Source organism: Conger conger, chromosome 3 (assembly GCF_963514075.1).
Source record: "Conger conger chromosome 3, fConCon1.1, whole genome shotgun sequence".
Classification (NCBI taxonomy): domain Eukaryota; kingdom Metazoa; phylum Chordata; class Actinopteri; order Anguilliformes; family Congridae; genus Conger; species Conger conger.
The window spans coordinates 83,109,187-83,129,525 of NC_083762.1; the positions used below are offsets into that span (position 1 = coordinate 83,109,187).

General features: G+C 49.3%; 1 protein-coding gene across 2 annotated transcripts in view; it reads left to right on the forward strand.

Moving 5' to 3' along the window:
* Positions 1 to 5,094: 5,094 nt before the first annotated feature.
* The window catches only part of lonrf2 (LON peptidase N-terminal domain and ring finger 2), a 16,119-nt gene continuing 874 nt past the window's right edge, over positions 5,095 to 20,339 (forward strand). The window contains exons 1-13 of one of the 2 annotated variants that reach the window (XM_061234894.1): positions 5,095 to 5,349; positions 6,106 to 6,879; positions 10,375 to 10,493; positions 10,713 to 10,835; positions 11,168 to 11,311; positions 13,795 to 13,981; positions 14,129 to 14,219; positions 15,150 to 15,264; positions 17,183 to 17,304; positions 17,482 to 17,640; positions 17,865 to 18,027; positions 18,151 to 18,300; positions 18,839 to 20,339. The exon at positions 18,839 to 20,339 is cut by the window's right edge and continues 874 nt beyond it. In XM_061234894.1, the coding sequence (XP_061090878.1) occupies positions 6,129 to 6,879; positions 10,375 to 10,493; positions 10,713 to 10,835; positions 11,168 to 11,311; positions 13,795 to 13,981; positions 14,129 to 14,219; positions 15,150 to 15,264; positions 17,183 to 17,304; positions 17,482 to 17,640; positions 17,865 to 18,027; positions 18,151 to 18,300; positions 18,839 to 19,000 (2,286 nt within the window). In that variant the 5' untranslated portion in view covers positions 5,095 to 5,349; positions 6,106 to 6,128 and the 3' untranslated portion in view covers positions 19,001 to 20,339. Of the gene's footprint in view, positions 5,350 to 5,424; positions 6,880 to 10,374; positions 10,494 to 10,712; positions 10,836 to 11,167; positions 11,312 to 13,794; positions 13,982 to 14,128; positions 14,220 to 15,149; positions 15,265 to 17,182; positions 17,305 to 17,481; positions 17,641 to 17,864; positions 18,028 to 18,150; positions 18,301 to 18,838 lie in introns of those variants that run through there. The other variant, XM_061234895.1, reaches the window with a different exon arrangement.

Sequence of the window (20,339 nt, forward strand, 5' to 3'; positions counted from 1 at the left end):
GGTAGAAGGGAGCGTGAGATCGACAGGCGGATCGGTGCAGTGTCAGCAGTAATGTGGGCGTTGTGCCAGACCATCATGGTGAAGAGGGAGCTGAGCAAGAAGGCCCAACCCTCACCTATGGTCACAAGCTTTGGGTAGTGACCGAAAGAACGAGATCGCGTATACAAGCGGCCGAAATGAGCTTCCTCCGTAGGCCGGGCTCAGCCTTAGAGATAGGGTGAGGAGCTCGGACATCCGGAGGGAGCTCGGAGTAGAGCCGCTGCTCCTTCGCATTGAAAGGAGCCAATTGAGGTGGTTCGGGCATCTGATCAGGATGCCTCCCGGGCGCCTCCCTTTGGAGGTTTTCCGGGCTCGTCCAACTGTGCGGAGACACCGAGGTAGACCTATAAGCCGCTGGAGAGATTATATATCTCTCCTGGCCTGGGAACGCCTCGGGATCCCCCAGGAGGAGCTGGAATGCATTGCTGAGGAGAGGGACGCCTGGAATACCCAACTTAGCCTACTGCCACCGCGACCCAACTCTGGATAAGCGGGTGAAAATGGATGGATGGATGTTCAAGTGTACGTATCTTTTAGTGAATAAATACTCATTTTAAAATGAGGCATATTTCATAACTAGTTCATTAAAAAAGTAACGTGTGCACTTCTGTGAAAGTGAACCAAATTATGATGAGAAACAGAATGAGTGAATGAGAAACAGAACGAGTGAATGAGAAACAGAACGAGTGAATGAGAAACAGAACGAGTGAATGAGAAACAGAACGAGTGGATGAGAAACAGAACGAGTGAATGAAAAGGAGACAGCCTTGTGCATGTTCCCCTCATACAAAAGGGACTGTGAAGCAGCACTTTTCAGCAGAAAAGCAGAGTACTGAATAACAGAACAGGCTGTTCAGCAATTCTGGCCTTTTCCTACCACTGAACTGTATCTGGACAGTACCTTCTCTGTGGCAGGCAAGTGTGTCTCTTGTTTACAGCTGAGTTTCTGTAAGGGGAGGCGGGGTCTGGCATCCAGACTGAGTATACGTCATCATATCGTACATATCAGCTTACATACACAGCTATCGCTAACATACACAGCTATCGCTAACATACACAGCTACCGCTAACATACACAGCTATCGCTAACTTTCACAGCTACCGCTAGCATACACAGCTACCGCTAATATACACAGCTACCGCTAACATGCACAGCTATCGCTAACATACACAGCTATCGCTAACTTACACAGCTACCACTAACTTACACAGCTACCACTCACACATTCATTGTTGGCATTAGGCAGACGTTCTTATCCAGAGCGACGTACAGTTGACTAGACTAAGCAGGAGACAATCCTCCCCTGGCTAAGGGCCTTGCTCAAGGGCCCAACGGCTGTGCGGCTCATATTATGGCTACACCGGGATTAGAACCACCGACCTTGCGGGTCCCAGTCATTTACCTTAACCACTACGCTACAGGCCGGCCCATACACAGCTTCAGCTAACATACGCGCCCCCCCCCCCCCCCCACCATTGTCTCTCCCGACCCAGTTCCACTGAACCTGGTAATGGGACCAGCAGCAGGGTGGGCCGCAGGCAGGGTGGGCCGCAAGCACAGGGCCTCCCTCAGAGCCTCTCTCAGGGCCTCTCAGGGCCTCCCTCAGAGCCTCTCTCAGGGTCTCTCTCAGGGTCTCTCTCAGGGTCTCTCTCAGGGTCTCTCTCTGGGTCTCTCTCTGGGTCTCTCTCAGGGCCTCCCTCAGGGCCTCCCTCAGGGCCTCCCTCAGAGCCTCTCTCTGGGCCTCTCTCTGGGCCTCTCTCAGGGCCTCTCTCTGGGTCTCTCTCTGGGTCTCTCTCTCTGGGCCTCTCTCAGGGCCTCCCTCCGGGCCTCCCTCAGGGCCTCTCTCAGGGCCTCTCTCAGGGCCTCTCTCAGGGCCTCTCTCAGGGCCTCTCTCTGGGGCTCAACGCCTGGCTGGGACTGCCATTTTGTGCTTCCTCTAAAATCACCTGGTGAGCTACAATCTTCTTAAATCAATAATTTATTGGTTTAAATAGCCATGGTGGTACAACAGGCTAAGATGCAGGGAACCTTGCTGTTGCAGTTCAGTTCCTTGGTTTGTGTTCGTGAGTTTGGCCGGTTTGAAGTATGTTGTCCTGTGAACAGCCAGACCTGTGTGCTCTTTTTTGCAGCTGTTTTGCAGTGGGTTCTTCTTCTCACCAGGTCTCAGGCCATTCTATCTGAAATTTTTCTTGGTCAACTGTTCCATTTATCTTCCATTTTCTAATAATATTTCTGGCAGTGGAAATGGGCAATTTGAAACATTGTTTTTTCTTCTCCTTCTTGGTGGAAATGAACCATCTTCATTCTGAAATTCTTGGACAATTGTTTTGAGAAACCCATGGTTATTAACACCAGACAGAACAGCAGAACTGCAATTGGATACTTTAGAAGGTATGGAGTTACTTCAGAATAAAAAGTCCAGCCCTGGAAATATAATCACCTGGGTCTGGGCCTTAGTAATCATATTTTTAAAAAGTAACAATAATAATAATAATAATCCAAATATTTTCCCAAAATTAATTTTTTTTTTTCCTTTTTCATCATTTATAAACAGAAAAGTCAACAATGAAAATAAAAAACAATAAGTCCAATAATGTCCAGAACATGAACTCAGGGTTAGGGTTAGGGCTTGTTTCCCTCAGGGCTGGAATAAAAGACAGGCTTGTGTTTCCTCTGCCTGAGCATACAGAAAGTGTATAAGGTCAGTATCAGTTCATATTACTTTTCCACAGCGGCCGTGTAGTTCTATGTAGTTGCTGTTCCACGTTAGGGTTCGGGTAGGGTAGCGTAAATTTCACAGACTCTGTATGGGATATGTTGCACAAACTCTGCTGTGCTGTGTGAGAACACTGTGCATGTAGCAGCAGTACAGCCAGCACAGAACCAGCCCAACACTACAGAACCAGCCCAACGCTACAGAGCCAGCCCAACGCTACAGAGCCAGCCCAACACTACAGAACCAGCCCAACTCTACAGAACCAGCCCAACGCTACAGAGCCAGCCCAACGCTACAGAGCCAGCCCAACGCTACAGAACCAGCCCAACGCTACAGAACCAGCCCAACGCTACAGAACCAGCCCAACGCTACAGAACCAGCCCAACGCTACAGAGCCAGCCCAACGCTACGCCTCCATACTACAGGCTTTCAGCATCTGGGGGAATCTTGTAGATTACCTTGAACACCAACCTCAGGTCAGTCTCGGATTATTCCAAGAATGAAAGCCTCCTTTAACCTAAAGTCTGTTCCCTGGAGCTTCAGAGCCCAGTCCAGTTAGAGATGTTCACTCTCTCACTCACTCCTGTTTGCTGATACATAAAAATGAAAGCTCAACCCCATTCATTTATTCATCTTTTCACTCCCACTGAGGGTCACCCAGTATCTAAAGGAAACAGGTTCTTTTCACTCCCACTGAGGGTCACCCAGTATCTAAAGGAAACAGGTTCTTTTCACTCCCACTGAGGGTCACCCAGTATCTAAAGGAAACAGGTTCTGATGATTCACACCGCCGCACAGTAACGTGGGTGAACTCCCAATCCAGAATTGTTTTTTCATAAAAATCCATTCAGAGAACAAATTCATTTTAAACACAATGAAGTGCAGTGACTGTTCCTGTCCAATCAGCTCTCATAGGCTGAACACAGTGACTGTTCCTGTCCAATCAGCTCTCATAGGCTGACCACAGTGACTGTTCCTGTCCAATCAGCTCTCATAGGCTGAACAGAGTGACTGTTCCTGTCCAATCAGCTCTTATAGCCTGAGCACAGTGACTGTTCCTGTCCAATCAGCTTTTATAGGCTGAACACAGTGACTGTTCCTGTCCAATCAGCTCTTATAGGCTTCAATCAGGGACTAAAGTGTGTGATTAAAATGTCTTAATGACTCGATGACTTAAATTTAGCAGCTGAAATGTGACGCGTCTGCAGATGTTGAAGCCCACAAGGACTGCATTTTGAGACCTCTGGCTTAAGTTTGAGACCTCTGGCTTAAGTCTGAGACCTCTGGCTTAAGTTTGAGACCTCTGGCTTAAGTCTGAGACCTCTGGCTTAAGTCTGAGACCTCTGGCTTAAGTTTGAGACCTCTGGCTTAAGTTTGAGACCTCTGGCACAATTCTATAAAGCTTCACATTAAGAGAAAGGAAGCTGGATTATTAAGGGTTTAAGGGTTTTGGTCATGAATCTGGATTGAAAGATGACGACCCGGCCTCCTGAACTGCAGACTTCCAAATGCAACAGTCAGGTAAAGTTTTAACTATTGGCATTTGCATAACTCCACAGCCTATTAAAGTGTCACACCAGGTCATGCAGCCTGGTCTACCCAGAAAATCTTCTTTTCTGTTTGGGAAACCAAAGGCAGGCACATTTACACAAAACTCATACTGCACAACAAGATGCTTCCAGAAAGTATTTCCCAATGAAAACCCATATGTCTGAAAATCCCCAAAAGGAATGTAACATGATTCAAACCAATGAGCAAGATTGATTTAAGAATCCTCAGATCTACCACATTATGCCAGTTATCATGGTGATTAAGAAAGATACGGTAATTGTTGTAATGAATGAACAAATACATTTCTCTCACACACACACACACACACACACAGGCACATGCACAGGACACACTTTATAGTTTGTATCCAGTACAGAATGTATTATTTGTATTAGTTTTGGTAGCTAAAGAGTGCGTGCTGTGGCTTTTCTTGAAATGCATTGTAACTCATTTTAAGTGCATGGCAGTTAGGTAAAGTATTACATAAAATAATAAATTCATGGAATCAGTTGTTCTATAAGCTTGTATCACACCTTCCCGCTATATTTCCCATCAAGGTTAAGACATAAACGGTGTTGTATCACGCTTTCACGTTGTCTGGTTTCAGCCAAATGACATGTAATTTACAATCGTATGCCATATAAACAAAAATAATACAAATGCGAGCACTTCATCAGCCGACAGGCAGTGCTCTCAGTGTTGCAGGCAACTGGTTACACAACGGTTGTGTAGTTATATAAGCGAACCATATAATCAGCCAATCAGCCAATGTCGCTGGTGTCACGTGCTGCCTGCGCATAATCGTCTGTGCACTTCGTACCCATTGAGGTGCGGGGAAGGTGTTGTGAAAATGTAACGCTAACGTTATAGTTTTATTTACTCTATTTAGTGAACTTCTTGTGAAGTCAATCGCATATCTACACCGGCACAATGGATTGATTTGTAGTATTGCTTTCTAAAGAGGAAAAACTACCGGCAATTGACTGGTGCTACGCAAACCAGCGTATGTTTTTGCCAGTGGCTCTGGTCTTATATAAAACAGGTGATGTAAAATTGACGTTGATTTGTTTTGCTTCTGGATGAAAGGTAAAATATCTGTGGATCCGGATATTGATTTTCATTCCAAGAGAGAGAGAGATTGGGTACCCTACTTTTTGAGTTTCATAATTGTGGGGTTCTCTTTTGCTGGAGTTATAATTAAACGCAGATTACACAGGGTCTAACATTATTTCGCCTTAGTATGGGGTATATGTAAATCGCTAGCCGGTGTGCGTAAACACGCACATCAAATGTGAAATTTGACATTTCGCTCATTTTAGTCGAAGTAAACGTTGACTTCTGTGCTGCTTACGAACAGAAATGCTGGTGAAAATTCAACTCCAGCTAGCTGCCACACCGACGTAGATTTGAAAGAGGCTCTATACCGCCCCTTGTATACGAAAGCAAAGAGGGAATGGTCGGGTTGTCCACAAAGCCCCTGGCCCATATCACGTTTCACGTTTTACAAAATGTACCTTTTTATTTACCGAAGAAGCATTGATTCTACGATTGGGACGTCTACGATTGGGAAAGAAAGAAGGATTTGCCAAATGACTTAAATCGGCGTTTTATATGTTTTTCCGCTGTTGAGAAGGCGGAGGCTGTTGGCGAGGCCTAGTTTTAGGAAGTGCCTTATTTGTGTGTGCCTGGAGAAGGATACGCCTCTTCAAAATAACCAGCGATTGTATAACCCCGGAGTGTAGCCTAGATTGTAGTCGGCCTTCTAAATTTATTGGACTCTTGTTTTTCTTCTCTACAGCTAGCTAGAGTCCGGATCGGAACATGGAGACGGGGATCCAGCACCGTACGGAGCAATTTGTCCACGACATTTCCAGCCCTGGCGCAGCGGGTCTGTGTCCAGAAATGCTTGAAGTGGCGGAAGAGGCCAGTCGGGCTGGGGATTTCGATCTCGCCGCAGAAATCTACGGGTCTCAATTAGCGGACCTCGCGCAACCCGACCGGGGACTTTGTCTGCGGCGAGCAGATGCCTTGGCTCGCTGCGGCCGGATCGCCGAGGCACTGGACTCCTATTGCACGGCCGCTAGTCTCAACAGGCTACGGTCGGAAGAACTAGGAGTTTTAGTGGAAAGCATCGCGAGGAGCCTGCGGGAGAAAAACGAGTCATTAAAAAGTGCAGATAACAAACTCGGCTGCAAACCGAGCGGAGACGGGGGAAGCGAGGGTCGAGGAGACGCGCTGGAAGAGGAGAGATCCATGGACCTGTTTTCGTGTCGGCTGTGCAAGGCCCTGCTGTCCGAACCCACGACCTTAGAGTGCGGGCACACCTTCTGCAAACGATGCCTGGACGACGATAGCGTCAACGAATGTAAAATGTGCAAATATAAGCTGAACAAAAAGAACGGAATAGTGCAGCCCATGGGCCTTCGAGTGAATGTGATCCTTAGTAGCTTGTTGGAAAAGTGGTTCGACTCGGAAAGCAAAGCCAGGCGGTGCTGGCTTGAGGGGGAGAGTTTGTGGAAGCAGAAGGATTACACGGAAGCGTTGGAGAAATACAACAAAGCCGTGGAACTAAGTGAGTGCAAATGCCCTTTGTGTTTACGCGCAGATTGTCTTGCCGTTGCCTTTTTGAATGTGTATAATTATGGTCTGATATGTTCACGGTAGTTATTGGTTCTAAAAGCAGACACTGGGTGACCTACTTTTCCAATGACAGAGAGAAGTCAACGATAGGGGGCGATATTTTACGTGTCAACTTGAGGTGGCCCCATTTCGTCCATTCCTGGACGGAAGCTAACATTCTCTTCTGAAGCTGTGCTGGTGTACTGTACGATCAGCTGCTACGTTCATCCGTCATTTCCACTGCCGTTCCCCCCGCGTGTGTGTATGCGTGTGATATTTGTTATGAATGAGCCTGTCAAGTTTGCGATTTTACGATTCGTTTTTTATTTATTTTAAGAACACATACGTTTGTACAATAGGAAATATATTTAACTTAGCCTATGTGATTTGTTGTTGATGTGGTTTATTCAGATTTGGAATGTATATCCTTAGAAGATATTATTAGAATGAAGTTTGCTGCTTCATGTTGTATTGGGCTACAGTTACGTTATTTGCGCTAAACTAAACTACCCAATTCATGAATGTAACTTCTTACGACGTATTGTTGTCTAGTGTCGCTTATAGCTAGGGTTTCTTGTTTTTTGACTTCGGTGCTCTTGCTCAACAAGACGTTCGTCTTCGTAGTAAAACCAGTCAATCCTTCTCGCAATAGCACTTCGTGGTTGTATATTACATCCCCGACCAGTGAGTGGGCATGTTTTTATCACACCAAACAAATGTTTCAAAACAAACATAGGCCTCCTGCTGTCCGAGGGTATCACGTCATCACAGTCCATCTGGCTGCTGATGGAGCTGGCGGTACGTTCAGTTCTGTTTGTGACGCATTGCTATATTTCTGTTCAACAGTGTGACGTCAGGACTGACCAGGACGTGCCTTCTCTAAAAATGTACAACCTGTCTGTGTGGAAATGAGACTAAACGTCAATAGTTTACGTGTATTGCATTGTATGTCCGACGAAGGTGAAGGCAGAATAAAAACCTTTCACCCTCATTTGCGAACTAAGAATAGTTGAATGGAAGAAAAGATAAATAAGCTCATTTGTAGTCCATATTGAACACTTTCAGCTAATCACAACACGTCTAAGAATTCTTCTAGTAAGTTTGCAAACAAGATTAGTAAATTTAGTGATTGGCTACTTTTCTGTCTGCATCCAGGCAGCGGGGAGGTTGTGTTGACTTAGAATGAAGTTGTCATTGTTCGTTAGGCTGTGTGTACACTGTGTTGCCATGTCACCAGCGCTGCTGTTTGGATGTGAACTGCCTCCCACCCTCATAGATCTTTTGTGTGAGGATGCTCCAAAGGTTCTCAATAGGGTTGAGGTCAGGGGAGGTCAGTTTCTCTCCTTTTATGCCCATAGCAGCCAATGATGCAGAGGTACCATTCACCATGGCCGTCCACCAACCATCCACTACTCCATCCATCTGGACCATCCCTGGTTGCACGGCACTCATCAGTGAACAAGACTGTTTGAAAATTAGTCTTCATGTATTTCTGGGCTCACTGCAGCCGTTTCTGCTTGTGAGCATTGGTTAGGGGTGGCCGAATAGAAGGTTTATGCATAACTGCAAGCCTCTGGAGGATCCTACACTCCCCTGCTTACTTCCCTCCACTGGCTCCCTGTCATGGCTCGCATCAAATTCAAAACATTGGTGCTAGCCTTCCAAGCAGTTAAGGGGTCTTCCCCAGCTTACCTACAAAAAATCATCAGACCCTACACCCCTGCCAGACCTCTTCGTTCAGCCTCCACAGGCCGCTTGGCACTCCCCCCCCCCCCCCCCCCCCTCTCCGAACCTCCACCTCACGCTCAGGACTACTGTCTGTTCTGGCTCCACGGTGGTGGAACAAACTCCCCGTTGAGGTCAGAACTATAGAATCTCTCCCCATCTTCAAGCGCAAACTGAAGACGTACCTCTTCAAGCAGCACCTCTCCCCGTCCCTCCCTACCTCCCTGTGAACCTTAATTGTTGTCTCTGTGACTTGCTTTGTGTGTCGGTATTTTTAGTTGGCTAGGTAAGCAGTGTTTGGATAGTTAAGTTTGGTCACTTTTGCTTTGTTGTTTGTTGGTTTATTTTTTCGTAAAAAAAAAAAGAAAAAAAGATTAAAAAAGGCCCTCGTCCTTATCTTTGTTGTACAGATAGCAGTTGAAATTGTACTTCCCTCTAGGGTCTTTCAGCGCACTTATCCCTGGTTATGGGTATGCACTTTGTTGTACGTCGCTCTGGATAAGAGCGTCTGCCAAATGCCATTAATGTAATGTAATGTAATGATGTTCGCGGGACTCCAGAGGCACCAGCAGCTTCAAATACCTGTTTGGTGCTTTTTAATGGCATTTTAGCAGCTGCTCTCTTAATCCGATGTTTTTGTCTGGCAGAAACCTTCCTCATTGTGCCTTTATCTGCACGAACCCATGTGTGCTCTGAATCAGCCACAGATCTCTTAACTTAAGCGTGATCATCGTACTGTTTTTGTGAAATATCTAAGGTTTTCATACCTTGTCCAAGGCATTGAACTATTTCACGCTTTTTCGGCAGCAGAGAGATCCTTTTTCTTTCCCATATTGCTTGAAAATGGTGGTCTGCTTAATAATGTGGAACATCCTTCTTAAGTAGTTTTTCCTTTAATTGGGCTCACCAGGCAAACTAATGATCACAGGTGTCTGAGATTGATTTCAGTGATCCAAAGAGCCCTGAGACACAATACCATCCATGACTTTAATTGAAAAACAAAAAATTTAATCTTTATGACACTTAAATACAATTAATTAATTAATACAATAATAATTTGGAACGCGGTGTAGTGTATCTTTACTGTGTCTGTCGTGCATCTGTACTGTGTTCTCTTGTGCTTCTTGATGCTTGTCAGTGTGTAAAGATGCAGTAATTGTGTGGTGATGTCATAGCAGGGAACCCGTAGCTGCTTGTCAGTGTGTTCTCAGATGGGTTCCGGCAAAGTTGATTGTATGCATTTTGTGATCATATAAGTAGTAACAGGATCCAACTGTGTCGAAAGGCTGGCCTATTTGTGTTGTCGGCGTGACCCCTTCGCAAGAATGTCATTTGCATGAGTTCTGGGTTGGGCTGAGGCCCTCACGCCATATTGGACTGACCTCATTTTCCAAATGGTGATTGACTGACCTGCTTTTGCAAGTTTGTAGCATAGTGGGGAAGGTACATGACTGGGACCTGCAAGGTCGGTTGTCCGATCCCCGGTGTAGCCATAAGATCCGCACAGCCCTTAACCTTACATTGCCTTAGGATTGTCTCCTGCTTGGACTGTATGTCGCTCTGGATAAATGCCAAATGCCATAAATGTAATGTAATGTAATCCATGTCTCAGGTCTTATCCTGTCCCTCTCTTCCTCCCCCCCCACTCACTCCCCCACTGGAGAGTGACGTTTTGACTCCCTTTGTTCTTGAGTGACGTTTTTTTTCTTGGCCCCTCCCCCAGCCCCTGCAGACTCCGAGCTCATTGGTCAGAGAGCCAGGCTACTGATGGACATGGAGAGCTTCAGCCAGGCAGCTCAGGATGCCGAGGGCTTGTGCCGGCTCATGCCGCTGTGTCCCCAGGTAATGGCCCAACCGCTAACTAAGCGCAACGCCCAACCGCTAAGCGCAACGCCCAACCGCTAACTAAGCGCAACGCCCAACCGCTAAGCGCAACGCCCAACCGCTAACCTCTACTCCCTAACATCCACACTCACTGACTGATCCTGCTGTAGACCCAGTGCCCTGCAGATATTATTATTACTATAATAATGTGTGTGCGTGCGTGTGTTTCTGTGTTAGGCTCACTGTGTGAGGGCTGCCGTGTTGGGTAAGCTCGGGCGGAAGGAGGAGGCTCTGCAGGAGTACTTCCTGTGTCTGGCGCTGAACCCCGGCGGGGTAGTGGCTCGACAAGAGGCGCAGAAGGTACCGTACCTCCACCTGACATCCTTCACACACTGCTATAGAAGCACCTGTCCTAACCTCATACATCGTCACACACTGTACCTGTAACACCCCTATTATCTGTAATGTGAAACTCCAGTTGCAGTTATCAGTATAGCCACTGTGGACTGTTCCAGTTCTTAAACCAGGTTTAATAGTGTTGGTGTATAATTGGGTTTAATTCTTGTTGGTGTCATATACGCAATTGGGTTTTGTTTGTGTTTTTGTTTTTTTAACTGGGTGGTGGTGGTGGTGTTGTTGACTGGGTGGGGGTGTTAATGGGTTGGTGTTGGTAACTGTGTGTCCCGTTGCAGATTTTGAGTGAGGTCTTCTCCTCGGTGTTTGAGAGGGACAGCCTGCCCGCCCCCCTGCGCCCCCCCCCGGGCGCGGCCTGCTTCAAGCCCCCGGCCCTCCTGGGCCCGCAGTTCAGCGAGGGCCCCCTGCCCGGGTCCTCCCAGGTGCGTCCGGCCCGCCCATTCATACGCCCTCTCTAATAACAGCAGTCAGGGGCTGTGGGGTGTAGAGGCTGTGACAGTGTAGGATGTGCTGCAGGGCTCTTGATGGTCAAATGTGACAGACTCCCATTGTAATGCGGTGAGGACCACAGGGCCAGTTCACCCAAAAGTGAAATGTAAGCATGTGTCCTCTTGCCCTGTCTATCCATCCATGTCACATCTCAGCAAAACGATTCGATTACTTTTTTAGACGCAGTTGGCCATAATTGAATGGGCCTAAGTGTGGGTGTTTTAGTCGCTGTGCCTAAGTGTGGGTGTTTTAGTCGCTGTGCCTAAGTGTGGGTGTTTTAGCCGGCTGTGTCTAAGTGTGGGTGTTTTAGTCGCTGTGCCTTAGTGTGGGTGTTTTAGTCGCTGTGCCTAAGTGTGGGTGTTTTAGCCGGCTGTGTCTAAGTGTGGGTGTTTTAGTCGCTGTGCCTAAGTGTGGGTGTTTTAGTCGCTGTGCCTAAGTGTGGGTGTTTTAGTCGCTGTGCCTAAGTGTGGGTGTTTTAGTCGCTGTGCCTAAGTGTGGGTGTTTTAGTCGCTGTGTCTAAGTGTGGGTGTTTTAGTCGCTGGGCCTAAGTGTGGGTGTTTTAGCCGGCTGTGCCTAAGTGTGGGTGTTTTAGTCGCTGTGCCTTAGTGTGGGTGTTTTAGTCGCTGTGCCTAAGTGTGGGTGTTTTAGTCGCTGTGCCTTAGTGTGGGTGTTTTAGTCGCTGTGTCTAAGTGTGGGTGTTTTAGTCGGCTGTGCCTAAGTGTGGGTGTTTTAGCCGGCTGTGCCTAAGTGTGGGTGTTTTAGTCGCTGTGCCTTAGTGTGGGTGTTTTAGTCGCTGTGCCTTAGTGTGGGTGTTTTAGCCGGCTGTGTCTAAGTGTGGGTGTTTTAGTCGCTGTGTCTAAGTGTGGGTGTTTTAGTCGCTGTGTCTAAGTGTGGGTGTTTTAGTCGACTGTGCCTAAGTGTGGGTGTTTTAGTCGCTGTGCCTTAGTGTGGGTGTTTTAGCCGGCTGTGTCTAAGTGTGGGTGTTTTAGTCGCTGTGTCTAAGTGTGGGTGTTTTAGTCGCTGTGTCTAAGTGTGGGTGTTTTAGTCGCTGTGTCTAAGTGTGGGTGTTTTAGTCGGCTGTGTCTAAGTGTGGGTGTTTTAGTCGGCTGTGTCTAAGTGTGGGTGTTTTAGTCGCTGTGTCTAAGTGTGGGTGTTTTAGTCGCCTGTGCCTTAGTGTGGGTGTTAGTCGGCTGTGCCTAAGTGTGGGTGTTTTAGTCGGCTGTGCCTAAGTGTGGGTGTTTTAGTCGGCTGTGCCTTAGTGTGGGTGTTTTAGTCGCTGTGCCTAAGTGTGGGTGTTTTAGTCGCTGTGCCTAAGTGTGGGTGTTTTAGTCGGCTGTGCCTAAGTGTGGGTGTTTTAGCCGGCTGTGCCTAAGTGTGGGTGTTTTAGTCGCTGTGCCTAAATGTGGGTGTTTTAGTCGGCTGTGCCTTAGTGTGGGTGTTTTAGTCGCTGTGCCTAAGTGTGGGTGTTTTAGTCGCTGTGCCTAAGTGTGGGTGTTTTAGTCGCTGTGTCTAAGTGTGGGTGTTTTAGTCGCTGTGCCTTAGTGTGGGTGTTTTAGCCGGCTGTGTCTAAGTGTGGGTGTTTTAGCCGGCTGTGTCTAAGTGTGGGTGTTTTAGTCGCTGTGCCTAAGTGTGGGTGTTTTAGTCGCTGTGTCTAAGTGTGGGTGTTTTAGTCGCTGTGTCTAAGTGTGGGTGTTTTAGTCGGCTGTGCCTAAGTGTGGGTGTTTTAGCCGGCTGTGTCTAAGTGTGGGTGTTTTAGTCGGCTGTGCCTAAGTGTGGGTGTTTTAGTCGCTGTGCCTAAGTGTGGGTGTTTTAGTCGGCTGTGTCTAAGTGTGGGTGTTTTAGTCGCTGTGCCTAAGTGTGGGTGTTTTAGTCGCTGTGCCTAAGTGTGGGTGTTAGTCGGCTGTGCCTAAGTGTGGGTGTTTTAGTCGCTGTGCCTTAGTGTGGGTGTTTTAGTCGCTGTGTTCTGCTTTTGCATATTGAAAGATGAAAGTGTCTATGCCAGCCGGCTGTGAACTTCAGTTTGTAAATAGTTTGTAGTTTGTATATGTATGTATATGTATGTATAGTTTGTAAATTGTGCAATAAGACAACAGAGGAACTCCTTCAGCTCACAACGTCAGATACGGGCACTTTTCCCCCAGAATGCTGGTGTGCTTTGGGCGAGGGTGACATGGTGAAATGAGGCGGCTTGTAGCGTAGTGGTTAAGGTACATGACGCAAGGTCGGTGGTTTGAATCCCGGTGTAGCCACAATAAGATCCTCACAGCCATTGGGCCCTTGAGCAAGGCCCTTAACCCTGCATTGCTCCAGGGGAGGATTATCTCCTGCTTAGTCTAATAAACATTAAGTTTCTCTGGATAAGAGCTTCTGCCAAATGCCATCAATGTAAATGGTGTGGTGTGCCTGCTCTCTGCAGGACCCAGCCTGGAGGCTGGCGAAGACCCTGGCGTGCGAGTCCCTGACCCCCCCCCCTCACGACCCACTCAAGCCCAAAACCCTGAGCGCCACCCTGTCCCACCTGCCCACACACCCCCCCAGCCTGAAGAGGAAGTGCCCCAGTGATGTCACTGCGTTCAGCCCGCCAACTAAGCTCCTAAAGCCAGGTGTGTGTGTGTGTGTGTGTGTGTGTGTGTGTGTGTGTGTGTGTGTGCGCGCGTCCGTGTGTGTGTTTATATGGCTGTGTTCATTGGCTGTGTGTTTGTAAATGGCTGTGTTGTGTGTGCGCGTGTGTAACTGTGCCGTTTTCTCAGATGGGGACAGTTCCTCTCAGTGTGGGGGGGGGCGGCAAGTGCCCCCCCAGCTGCTGGACAGCGCAGACATGGAGTGTTCCCTGTGCATGAGGTACTGCCCCGCCCCTCTGGCCACACCTGTACACACACACACTGTACACACTGTACACACTGTACACACACACACACACACACACACACACACACACACACTGTACACACACACACACACACACACACACACACACACACACACTGTACACACACACACACACACACACACTGTACACACACACACACACACACACACACACTGTACACACACGCTGTCCACACACACACACACACACTCACACTGTACACACACACTCTACACACAGACACACACACACTGTACACACACGCTGTACACACACACACACACACTGTACACACACGCTGTACACACACACACACACTCACACTGTACACACACACTGTACACACACACACACACACACACACACTGTACAGACTGTACACACACACACACACACACACACACACGGTACACACACACACACACACACACACACACTGTACACACTGTACACACACGCTGTCCACACACGCTGTACACACACACACTGTACACACACGCTGTCCACACACGCTGTACACACACACACACACTGTACACACACGCTGTCCACACACACACAGTACACACTGTACACACACGCTGTCCACACACGCTGTACACACACACACACACACACACACTGTACACACACGCTGTCCACACACGCTGTACACACACACACACACACACACACACACACACCTACACACGCTGTACACACACACACACACACACACACACAGACACACACTGTACACACACACTGTACACACACACCTACACACGCACTATACACACATGCTGTACACACTCATGCGGTACACGCTGTACACACACACGCGCTGTACAAACACCTACACACACACACATGCTGTACACACGCACACACACTGATCTAACCCATGGCCCCCCCTTCCGCAGGCTGTTCTATGACCCCGTGGCCACGCCCTGCGGACACACCTTCTGCCTCAAGTGTCTGGAACGCTGCCTGGACCACAACCCTACCTGCCCCCTCTGCAAGGAGAACCTGTGTGAGGTACAGACCCCCGCCGCAACCCCACCCCAACCCTGAGTCACTTCTGTGAGCTATGGGTTTGTGTCTGCAGAAACTGCTGAGTCACTTCTGTGAGCTAGGGGTTTGTGTCTGCAGAAACTGCTGAGTCACTTCTGTGAGCTAGGGGTTTGTGTCTGCAGAAACTGCTGAGTCACTTCTGTGAGCTAGGGGTTTGTGTCTGCAGAAACTGCTGAGTCACTTCTGTGAGCTAGGGGTTTGTGTCTGCAGAAACTGCTGAGTCACTTCTGTGAGCTAGGGGTTTGTGTCTGCAGAAACTGCTGAGTCACTTCTGTGAGCTAGGGGTTTGTGTCTGCAGAAACTGCTGAGTCACTTCTGTGAGCTAGGGGTTTGTGTCTGCAGAAACTGCTGAGTCACTTCTGTGAGCTAGGGGTTTGTGTCTGCAGAAACTGCTGAGTCACTTCTGTGAGCTAGGGGTTTGTGTCTGCAGAAACTGCTGAGTCACTTCTGTGAGCTAGGGGTTTGTGTCTGCAGAAACTGCTGAGTCACTTCTGTGAGCTAGGGGTTTGTGTCTGCAGAAACTGCTGAGTCACTTCTGTGAGCTAGGGGTTTGTGTCTGCAGAAACTGCTGAGTCACTTCTGTGAGCTAGGGGTTTGTGTCTGCAGAAACTGCTGAGTCACTTCTGTGAGCTAGGGGTTTGTGTCTGCAGAAACTGCTGAGTCACTTCTGTGAGCTAGGGGTTTGTCTGCAGAAACTGCTGAGTCACTTCTGTGCGGCCCGAGCAGCAGAGTGATGAGTCATTGTCTTGGCAAGTAAAGAGTTTGGAGGTGGACATGTTCAATGACTCGGCTGTACTGTAGGAGGACTGATTTGACTGATTTGATTATGAAAATGATGCTTTCTGAACACCACCTTTTCATAAGGGCGCTAAGGACCCTGCTGTAATTGTAAGGATTAGTATTATTCTCTTTTCAGGTAAATGTGCATTTCCGTGGTGCTTTGCATGGATGAAAACTCACAATTTTGCACACGCATCAGAGGTCATGGTCATCAGGTTCTATTAAAAACGTGGACCTGGGCGTGGCTTAGGGACTCCACAGCACCCCCTATCGCATGGTCTTATATTGAGGGGGTATACACTTTCACCTACATGGGTTTATTCAAGACAGATCATTTATCCAAACAGGAAGTCAGCCATTTTGGATTTTGTGTGTTTTACACACATACTAGACTTTTAAATACTTTCAATACACGGGGCGACATGGCTCAGGCAGTAAGAGCAGTCGTCTGGCAGTCGGAGGGTTGCCGGTTCGATCCCCGCCCGGGCTGTGTCAAAGTGTCCCTGAGCAAGGCACCTAACCCCCAAATGCTCCTGACGAGCTGGTCGGGGCCTTGCATGGCAGCCAATCGCCGTTGGTGTGTGAGTGTGTGTATCAATGGGTGAATGAGAAGCATCAGTTGTACAGCGCTTTGGATAAAGGCGCTGTATAAATTCCAACCATTTACCATTTAAATACTCATCACATTCACACCAAATGTGGTCAGCATGATCTCATGATAGTCCTGATCCTAAATTGTGACTTTGTTGTACGTTACTCTGGATAAGAGCATCTGTTAATAATGTAATGTAATGTGTCTGTGTTTACTGTGTGTGTGTGTGTGTGTGTGTGTGTGTGTGTCTGTGTTTACTATGTGAGTGTGAGAGTGTGAGTGTGTGTGTGAATGGTGTGTGTATGTGTGTCTGTGTGTCTGTGTGTCTGTGTTTACTGTGTGCGTGCATGTGTGCACGGTGTGTGTGAATGGTATGGCCATGATGAGGCATACAATTCACACATCACTCTGCGCAAACAGGAAGTGGGTTAAATTTCATTGTCCGATGTGGCTGAATGGTTCGATTTCCCCTTTTCTGAGCCTGTGCTGACTGCCTCTCTGCACCTGCAGTACTTGGCCACCAGGGGGTATAATAAGACGCTGCTGCTGGAGGAGGTGCTCGTGCGGTACCTGGCTGACGAGCTCGCCGAGAGGAAGCAGGTCCAGGAGGACGAGCTCCGAGAGCTGTCCAAGTGAGCTACTGCCCTCTTTCTGACCTCACTTCCTGCCGCGTTTTGCTCAGAATATGTACAGATTAATAATAATAGTAATACTTATAATAATCATTTTCATAATTGTACTTTTGTTTGAACACCATAGAGTTGACTTGATGTTGTCGTGTCACATGCGTAACTTTCTCTCTTTCCCAGCTTGACCCAGGAAGTACCCATCTTCGTTTGCACCATGGCGTTTCCCACAATCCCCTGCCCTCTGCATGTGTTTGAGCCGCGGTACCGGCTGATGATCCGCCGCTCCATGGAGACGGGAACCAAACGGTTTGGCATGTGCATCGCTGACGAGCTGAAGGGGTGAGAGAGAGAGAGAGAGAGAGAGAGAGAGAGAGGAGAGAGAGAGAGAGAGAGAGAGAGAGAGAGAGAGAGAGAGAGATGAGAGAGAGAGAGAGAGAGAGAGAGAGAGGAGAGAGAGAGAGAGAGAGAGAGAGAGAGAGAGAGAGAGAGAGAGAGAGAGAGAGAGAGAGAGAGAGAGAGAGGGCTCTACAAGGCTGATAGAAGCTGTGTGATTGGCTGGGCAGGTTTGCGGATTTCGGCTGCATGCTGGAGGTGCGGGATGTGAAGTTTTTCCCGGACGGGCGTTCGGTGGTGGACACCATCGGCGTGTCCCGCTTCAGAGTGCTGAGTCACGGGCAGAGAGACGGATACAACACTGCCAACATCGAGTACCTGGAGGACCGCAAGGTGTGTGTGTATATATATGTATATGTGTGTCTGTGTTTACTGTGTGTGTGCAGGTGGACGGTGATGTGTGTGTGCGTGCGCGTGTGCAGGTGGACGGTGATGTGTGTGTGTTTGTGTGTGCAGGTGGACGGTGAGGAGTTGGGAGAGCTGTTGAAACTCCATGACTCGGTGTATGAACAGGCCTCGGCCTGGTTCTCCTGTCTGAAGGAAAACCTGAAGAGCCAGATCCTCAGCCACTTTGGCAGCCTGCCCCAGAAAGACCCCTGTCCTCAGGTACGCTCCCCCACATACCCCTGCTAGCGTTGCTGTAGCCGCTGGGCTAGCGTAGTTGTGGCCGTCGGGCTAGCATTGCTGTAGCCGTTGGGCTAGCGTTGCTGTAGCCTCAGGGCTAGCGTTGCTGTGCCCTGAGGGCTAGCGTTGCTATAGCCTGAGGGCTAGCTTTTCTATAGCTGCTGGGTTAGCGTTGCTGTAGCCTGAGGGCTAGCGTTGCTGTGGCCTCAGGGTTAGCGTTGCTGTAGCCACTGGGCTAGCGTTGCTATAGCCGCTGGATTAGCTTTGCTATAGCCGCTGGGTTAGCGTTGCTGTGGCCTGAGGGCTAGCATTGCTGTAGCCTCAGGGCTAGCATTGCTGTAGCCTGAGGGCTAGCGTCGCTGTGGCCTCAGGGCTAGTGTTGCTCTAGCAGCCTTATGGCTAACGTTGCAGCTGTAACATTTGTGTATTGTTGCTGAAGCAATGCTTTAATGTTGCAGTAGTGTTGTTCTACAGTTTGCACTCTCTCCTGTTGCTGTAACGTTTTCTCTCTCCCTCTCAGGGCAGTCCTGCTGGGCCGGCCTGGTGCTGGTGGCTGTTGGCGGTTTTGCCACTGGAGAGCCGTGCCCAGCTCACCATCCTGTCCATGACCTCCCTGAGGGAGCGTCTCGTGGCCATCCGGCGCGTCCTCATCTTCGTTACCTGCAAACGGTCGCCGCGGTGACCACACTGCGTCGCCATGGCTACCAGCCAGCCGGGGGGCGGTGCTCGACTGGAGGGGCGGCCTCTGTGCTTCCCCTTTTTTTAAATCATTCATTCTGTTTTTTTTCCCCCTCTGAAGTGTGGCGTCCCCTGTGATTGGCCAGTGTGGGAGTCAGTGGCTCCCCTGTGATTGGCCAGTGTGGGAGTCAGTGGCTCCCCTGTGATTGGCCAGTGTGGGAGTCAGTGGCTCCCCTGTGATTGGCCAGTGTGGGAGTCAGTGGCTCCCCTGTGATTGGCCAGTGTGGGAGTCAATGGCTCCCCTGTGATTGGCCAGTGTGGGAGTCAATGGCTCCCCTGTGATTGGCCAGAGTGAGAGTCAGTGGGTCCCCCCCACCCCCCACCCCCCCCGAGAGCGGTAGCCCCCTGTGCAGTTGCTTCACGGTGCGACTGATCCCCTAACCCTGACCCCCCTAACCCCCCCTAACCCATTTACTGCAAAGACTGCAGAACAGCCAATAAACAAGTAAATCCGGGGAAAACCCTGGTGTCTGTTGGTGCTGGCTGCTGCTCTGCCCCATGGGATATGTGAGGGGCCCAGTCCTCCAGCCTGTCAGTATCTGTTATTCCGAGTGTGTATTCTCTGACTGTTGCACAGAGCTAGTGCCGGCACAGAAGGGACTCCAATGGCATGGTGGTTAGATTGAACCTCCCGCTTGGAGGCTCAGTGATGCTGGGACTGATCCCCCTGTCCTGTGCATTTTGCTCCTTCATTTCTGTGCTTCACTCAGATGGACTTGGATAGAGTTTGATGCCAGGTCAAAGGTTGTTTCTCTAGAGCTGGAGAGCTCAGCCCTGGGCCTGGAGAAGTTCAAACCAAAAACTGGTTTTGACCCACAAAGCCAGAAATGAGTGTGCTGCATAATTAAATTAAGTGCCGAGTGGCGTGGAAAACCACTAGATCCTGTTTCTTTCCAGGACCTGGGCTGGGGGGCCCCAAACTGTGGCTCTGTGGGACTGGGGCTGGGGGCCCCAAACTGTGGCTCTGTGGGACCGGGGCTGGGGGCCCCAAACTGTGGCTCTGTGGGACTGGGGCTGGGGGGCCCCAAACTGTGGCTCTGTGGGACCGGGGCTGGGGGCCCCAAACTGTGGCTCTGTGGGACCGGGGCTGGGGGCCCCAAACTGTGGCTCTGTGGGACCGGGGCTGGGGGCCCCAAACTGTGGCTCTGTGGGACCGGGGCTGGGGGCCCCAAACTGTGGCTCTGTGGGACCGGGGCTGGGGGCCCCAAACTGTGGCTCTGTGGGACCGGGGCTGGGGGCCCCAAACTGTGGCTCTGTGGGACCGGGGCTGGGGGCCCCAAACT